Source organism: Aedes aegypti, chromosome 2 (genome assembly GCF_002204515.2).
Source record: "Aedes aegypti strain LVP_AGWG chromosome 2, AaegL5.0 Primary Assembly, whole genome shotgun sequence".
In the NCBI taxonomy this organism is placed as follows: domain Eukaryota; kingdom Metazoa; phylum Arthropoda; class Insecta; order Diptera; family Culicidae; genus Aedes; species Aedes aegypti.
In genome coordinates, this window is record NC_035108.1 from 17,429,932 (window position 1) to 17,437,512 (window position 7,581).

Sequence of the window (7,581 nt, forward strand, 5' to 3'; positions counted from 1 at the left end):
GGAATGTAGGCATATTCTGGAGGAGAAGAACGCAGCGCGGGCGTTCATGCTGCAGCAAGGGACCCGGCAGAACGTGGAGCGTTATAGACAGAAACGACAACGGCAGACCCACCTCTTTCGGGAGAAAAAACGCCGCCTGGCGGAGATGGAGAGTGAGGAGATGGAACAGCTGTGCCGGTCTCAAGAAACACGCAAGTTCTATCAGAAGCTCAACGCATCCCGAAACGGCTTCGTGCCGCGAGCCGAAATGTGCAAGGATAAGGATGGGAGCATTTCGACGGACGAGCGTGAGGTGATCGAAAGGTGGAAGCAGCACTTTGACGAACATCTGAATGGCACTGAGAGCACAGGCAATGAAAGTGGTACTGCGGAAGATGGAAAACAACCAGCCCCCATTTTGAGGGAGGTTAAGGATGCCATTCACCAGTTCAAGAACAATAAAGCTGCTGGCAAGGATGGTATCGGACCTGAACTCATAGAGATAGGCCCGGAGAGGCTAGCCATTTGTTTACACCGGCTGATAGGCACAATCTGGGAAACAGAACAGCTACCGGAGGAGTGGAAAGAAGGGATGATATGCCCCATCTACAAGAAAGGCGACAAGTTTGTGGGCTTCATGGCCGTGCGGTTAGTGTTACCAAGCATTTAGCCGCATCGTGTCAAGGAGTGTGGGTTCGATTCCCGCTTCAGGCCGGAAAACTTTTCGTTAGGAAAGTATTTCGACTGTGCCACTGGGCGTTGCATGCTAGTCCGTTGTCTAGTGTGGTGCTTCCTTCAAAGGGCAAATCGTCCACTGGAAGCATTAACGTGTAGGTGTCTTAAATATGATATATATGAATATAAAAAGTTAGATTGTGAGAACTTTCGAGCGATCACCATTCTAAATGCGGCCTACAAAGTCGTCTGTCACCTATATTAAGCGAGTTCGTGGGAAGTTATCAAGCCGGCTTCGTTGATGGCCGATCGACAACGGACCAGATCTTTACTGAACGGCAAATCCTCCAAAAAATGTCTTGAATACCAGGTCCCAACGCATCACCTTTTCATCGATTTAAAGGCGGCGTACGATAGTATCGACCGCGTAGAGCTATGGAAAATCATGCACGAGAACAGGTTTCCCGGGAAGCTCACGAGACTTATAAGAGCGACGATGGAAGATGTTCAAAATTGTGTGGTTTCAGGCGAACATTCCAGTTCGTTTGGATCCCGCCGGGGACTACGACAAGGTGATGGACTTTCGTGCCTGTTGTTCAAATATGCGGAGAGCCGGGCTTAACAGTCGGGGTACGATTTTTACGAGATCCAGTCAATTTGTTTGCTTCGCGGATGATATGGACATCGTCGGCCGAACATTTGAAAAGGTGGCAGACCTGTACACCCGCCTGAAACGCGAGGCAGCAAAGGTTGGACTGGTGGTGGATGCGGCCAAGACAAAGTACATGTTAGCTGGTGGGGCCGAGCGCGACAGGGCTCGCATAGGTAGCAGTGTTACGATAGATGGGGATACGTTCGAGGTGGTCGACGAGTTCGTCTACCTTGGATCCTTGCTGAAATATGGAGGCTTATCAGTGGAAGTCGAGCCTACTATGGCTTCCACAAGAAGCTGCGTCGGATCCGGTTGGTACAAGAAGGCATGGAGCGCAGCGAGCTATGTGGGCGGATCAAGTGCATATCGATTTGGCGAGCGTGGGGCAGAACCGAGGATGGAGAGAAGCGGCCACTAACCGAGTATTGTAGCGTGAAATTGTTGATTCAGTGTTACCTGTTTAGATGATAACTAAATAAATGAATGAAATGTTTAGGCAAGTAAGTAAAATTAAAGATTGCCAAGTTGATAAAAGCTAGTACAGTTCTAGTTGGGTTTCATCCATGAGCATATAAACCTAGTTGAAAACATTCCATTTTTATTCAAAAAAATAATTTTTCGTTTGTTATATAAACATAAAAAACTTTGTTGGTAAAGAGGAAAAAATACACATTTTAATCTACTGGCAGTGAATGCCGGTGCAAAATTCTAGAGACTCCAGAGAAACCTACAAAGACTATTATACGATTATTCCACAAGTTCATAATGATATTTTTCTCAGATCCCGAGGAATGTTTCAGGAATTCTAGTATTTTTTTCCTGTGATTTCTACTGGAATAGGGCAAACGCTCCCTTAGTGGAGGTAGTGTTTGTTTTGGCATGTTTAGCGCTAACAATTGATTATGTGATATTTTTCTATTATGTACGATGCGAAAATGATGTAAGTAATCGAATAATATTCATGAAATTTAACCGTAAAACTATTTAAAACAATTGTTTTGCTTAAATTTTTTGCTTTTTATACATTTGAATGATAGAAGGATTTGAGATCTATCGAATGATACGTTAAAATCTTATATTTCATGATTTTATCACCATGTTTAGCAGTTTTTCCTTAGGTAGTGGTGCACCTAATGATACACTTGCCCTACTTCTAGGAATGCTACCAACGATTGTTCAATGGATGCTTAGAAGAATATCTTAAGAATTTGGTCCAGAGTTGATAGACCTTTCCACCGTTTCGACAAAGGTTTATTCCAGAGTTTAAAAAACCTGCAGTAATTTTCACAGAGATTATCCTGAAAAAAAAACTAGCGATTATCACACGATTTCTTCCAGATTTTTTCCCACTGATTTTTTGTTACTTCTAGAAAATTTCTCACAGATCCTACAGGAGCTTTTCCACTCTTTGAAAAAAAATGTTTCTACATTTTTCCAAGAAACCCAATGGAATTATTATTGCCGCCATTTTGTTTTATTTTTTTCATTTTCATAAGAAATTTTTTTTAATTGATTCACGATTACTCTCAGAAATTGCTCCAAAAATCCTGCAGGCATTGTTCGATGAAATCGAACGTATAAACTTTTCCAAGAATTCCGTGATAAACTTGGGGTTTCATATCAAACTTCTCCAGAAATTGTCTCGCATTTCATCACAATATTATTCCTGTTGTTCCATTTCTTGAACATTTTTTCAAATGAAATTACAACTATTTCTTTTCCGAATTTCTTCAAGGAATTTCTTCAAAAACAAGACTGTAAGACTTTATTCAGAGATTCGAATGTTTTTTTTTTCAGTCATATTAGCAATTTATTAAGAGAATCCTAGAAAGCGCTTCATCAAGAATGTCGGATTTCGGCATTCCTTGTGGATTTCTCAAAATTTTCCACAATTAAAAATCTGACAAATTTCTTTGATCTAGAGACATCCCTTGATGAATGATTGTGCATGTATTGTCAAAAAACATTCACACGAAGAAGAAATCAACGATGACGGATCCTACTGAGGGTCGGCGTTGTTGACTGTATATTGAAATATGCAGACACTGCCAAGAAGCACATGCGACTGTGTCTCTGCACGCTAGTTCTTATTCCACATAATAAATTAGATCTGGAAGTCCCGTAACGCAGATAGATCACCTTCACGTGATGCGTTACGTGGTAAGATCTACCGTACCGAACCCCAGCCTCGACCTTTTTTTTCGTCCTAGGTTTGTCGTTCTGGTTATTTGCAGTATTAAGTCCTTTTACAGGTAATAATTTTTAGATACAACACCAATAACTTATCATGTAGATTGCTAAAAGACTTGGAGGCCACCCCAGGTACAAGTGATAAAAATGAGTTAGGGATCTATGAATATACTAACTCTTCGAAGATTGGCCATAATCTGTATTTAAGGGTGGATGCATGGCCAAATATACAGGGTGATTACTATTTCCTGTCAGTAAAATAAGTAATCATAGAAAAAAGATGGTTGTATGAATTTTAATTACCAGTGCATATCCAGTTTTGTACATCTATAAGATTTGTCTTCACTGTAGATAGATAACATATTTATTTTTTAACCTTAATTTTCAACCACATGCGTTGTTTCAGAAGCATTACAGTTAACACGCACGTTATTCAGAAGCATATATTTTAACCAAAAAAGACATATTTTTTTCGCTTAAATTTTCCATTATCAGTCTTATGCTATTCCCTAATAAGTCTGAAAGATTGTGGTAACGTATTGTTTCAATCAGGCAAATTTTTCAGCGTAGTTTAGTCAAAAATACATATCTGTGGAAAACGTGCGTGCCAGGTTAATGCCTTTAAAACAACACATATGACTAAAAACTAAGGTAAATGAAAAAAGATTTAATCTTTACTTTGTTAAAACAAACTTTATAGATGTACAAAACAGGATGTACACTGGAAATTAAAATTCATACATACATCTTTTATCTACGATCAATTACTTTACTGACAGGAATTGGTAATCACCCTGTAAATACGAATGTTTTATTTCTCTCAGAAAATGTATCATTTATAATTGATTAGGGATTCTTAATTCTCTGTGAAGGGTATAAATAGCGAAATGTTTGTAGCTTAATTGATGATTCATCAACTTGAAAAAAAAATAATCAAAAAGTCAATAAGATCCTTTCTAAGACTCTGGTATTTTTAAATAGATCTTCGATAATCATTAGGTAGATATATATCTTGTGAGGCCTCCGTCGATTCTAAAAGAAATTCTGGTTGGATTTCTGATGAGCAAAGATGAAAATCATTCACAAAATCTCAAGAACTCCACTGAATACTTCCCAAGAATTGCTACTGAGCCAGAGCCTATATCTAAGTGAAGGAGAGTCGAAACCGCACCTAGAATTTTCGAAAGCACAAATCTGTTGAACCATTGCTCTTAAAAATTCGACGAAATTAAAAACCTCCAGCAATCCGCTAACAATCTCCTATAGGTTGGATGAGAAAAGTGATTCCTCTAAAATAAATTTATACATTTATACAAGTTCATCCATTTCTTCTAGCTTATATTATGGAAATCCATACAAAATCTACTTTTTTCTCAACGATACGTAAATCCCTCCTTCACTCTAGGTGAACCACTTCCCCTAGCCTATGGTGCCTTATTGTTAGTTGTAGGCCCCGTGGCCATGCGGTTAGTGTCGTCAGGCATTTAAGCACATCGTGTTATGGGGTGTGGGTTCGATTCCCGCTTCAGCCATTGAAACTTTTTATCAGGAATGTTTCTCTGCTGTGCCACTGGAGCATACTTGTCCGTTGTCTAGTGTTAAGTTTCAGTCTGTGCAGCTAAATGGCTGAAAACGGTGTCCGTATCTTTTTTTATCAAACAGTGAAGAATGTTCGAAGCTTTCAATAGATCTATAACACAGATAACGTTGGATGACGACAGAGAGGTTTCCAAACTAAAAATCCTGAACTGCTTTTGCAAAATCGGCAGATTAGTGACTACATCTAGACGAAGTGTCTTGTTATTTATTTATTTATTTATTTTAACTTTGAATTTAGAAAGCAGGAAAAGCCCCTTTGAGTGATCTTTACAAATCGCTCTCAAAAAGGCATAAAACATCTATCTTTTCAAACAACGTTATAAAATAAAACTATGCTAAAGGCTTAAACGGTATAAATCCATGGCAGAGTCAAAATCTTCAAAAAGTGTCTTGTGTGAAGTTGCTTGATCGAAATTCAAGGAGAAGTATGCAAAAATAAGAAAAATTCTCTACAAATAAATACATTTTACACACTTCAGTTAATAAAAGCTATATTGATCATCACTCTTGAATTTTTACTCAAAGATTCATTAGTTCTTATCACATTACTTTCACTTATCCCATCCGCTCAGGCGTAACCTTTACCGTGGGTGAGTCGCATCAGCAGATCCAGTGCCCACTTCGGCTGATCTTTGGGCACCATGTGGCCCGCATTCCGGACCAGCACCTCTGCCAAATTGCCAGCCTCCTTGGCGTACCCGGCAATCTCGCCGTCCACCTTCCAGATGTAGCGAGGCGCCTTCTTGTACTGGTCCCGTGCCGGGAAGTTCAACTTCTGCACATAGTTCATGGTCAACGGGTAGGCCACAATGATGTCTAACTGACCGTTGTAGATCACCACACGATAGGAGTTCAAAAGTTCTTCCAGATATGGCACCACCGACTTCATCACATCCAACTTCAGATGTTCTTCGACCTTGTTCTCACTGTCCAGCTCATGGAAGCTATTATTGCCGACGTGGATTGCTTTACGGGTTTCCGGAAACTCCAGGAACTTGACCATGTAGTCATCCTTGGGATCCGGTTTTGTCTGCAGATAGTTGAAGTACGTTTCAAAGCCGGACACATTCTTGAACAGCGATCCGCTGGAATACATATCTCCGTTGATCAACGCATCGAACGCCTCGAAAGCACAATTCATATCGCCCTTTGTGATACAGTCTCGACCTTTCTTCTCGTACTCGTGGAACTCATCGCGAGCATTTGAGTCGATCAACCCCAGCTGGTAGAGATAGTCTCCGTAGACAAGCTGATGGAACGGATCGCACAGCCCATTGCCTATGGCCAGTCCTTTGAGATTGATCTTGACCTTGGCTTTATCGTTATTGCGATGGATAGCATGAGACACAGCTGGTACGTACTTTCCTCCATAAGATTCGCCAGTAACGAAGAAATCGCGATTCTGAAGCTCAGGGAACAACTGGAAGAATTGTACCAATGCGTTGTGGAGATTGTTTCCGACCTGACTCTCATCGGTACTGTAACCTTCGTCGTGATCAGTAAAGCTGAAGCCAGTACCAACAGGGTTGTCTATATAGATCAGATGATGGTTGAAGTGCCACGAATACTTTCGAGGGTGCAGTTTCAGTTTACTGTCTACTGAGAATGGACCATTCTCGGTGAACAGGCCGTACATTGACGAAGCACCTGGACCTCCTTGGAGCCAGATAACCACGGGAGCGTCATTCTGGGCATCATTTTCTGCCACAAAGTACCAGAAGAAAAGATTAGAGTTGAACTTTTCGTCCACGGTCAGATAACCGGAGTAGCTATCAATGTTCTTCGGGATGGCTGAACTTTTCACTTGCGCCGATTGACGCCCGGCTTCGGTTGAACCGTTTTTAATGAAAGGCGTTAGAAACAGGGGTTCACCGACATCTTCGTCGCCGAAGGCATAAGCTGCTTGGTACTTTTTCAGATGCTGGTAGCTTGGATAAGGATTGACGAACAGTTTGGCACAGGCGGTACCAACCATCAACGATAGGACGAGTACCGCGAATGAATGGACTCGCATTTTCGACCCACACAATCAATCGACACTGAGGAGTAATTGAATTATGTACACTGTCCCCTAACTTTGTTCTTTTCTGCTGAAGAATAAGTTGAGATTGCGTCCGCACGAACCGAAGGATAGAAAGGAACTGACGAGGCGCAATTCGTCGAAAAGCCGGGTAGGCAGAATTATGGGAATCAGTCTATCACTGCTGGGGTATGTATGCAATGCATATATGTATGTAAAACAGAACATGCTGAACGTCGTTCGTTTAAGTAGAAGTTCAACGAAAATTGGAGAAAATGTTAGAAAGAATGATTTAAAAGATATAGCAGAAATAAGGTACGATGGGGTGGCTGGAGGAAGATGAAATAGCTAGGTATCATAGTGAGATTTTATATTGTTGTTTGCCTTTTGAAAATGGTTAATTAAAAATGAGTATTGCATCAACAAAGCTTTATGAATGGATCGCTAGCAAATCAGTTGTAGATTA

At 40.7% G+C, this 7,581-nt stretch overlaps 1 protein-coding gene across 1 annotated transcript; it reads right to left on the reverse strand.

Annotated features, from left to right (window-relative positions):
* Positions 1–5,569: 5,569 nt before the first annotated feature.
* Positions 5,570–7,241, reverse strand: LOC5571775 (venom serine carboxypeptidase). The gene has a single exon (XM_001659856.2). The coding sequence runs from the start codon at positions 7,107–7,109 to the stop codon at positions 5,664–5,666; it is 1,446 nt and encodes a 481-aa protein (XP_001659906.2). The 5' UTR covers positions 7,110–7,241; the 3' UTR covers positions 5,570–5,663.
* Between the last annotated feature and the right edge of the window lie 340 nt (positions 7,242–7,581).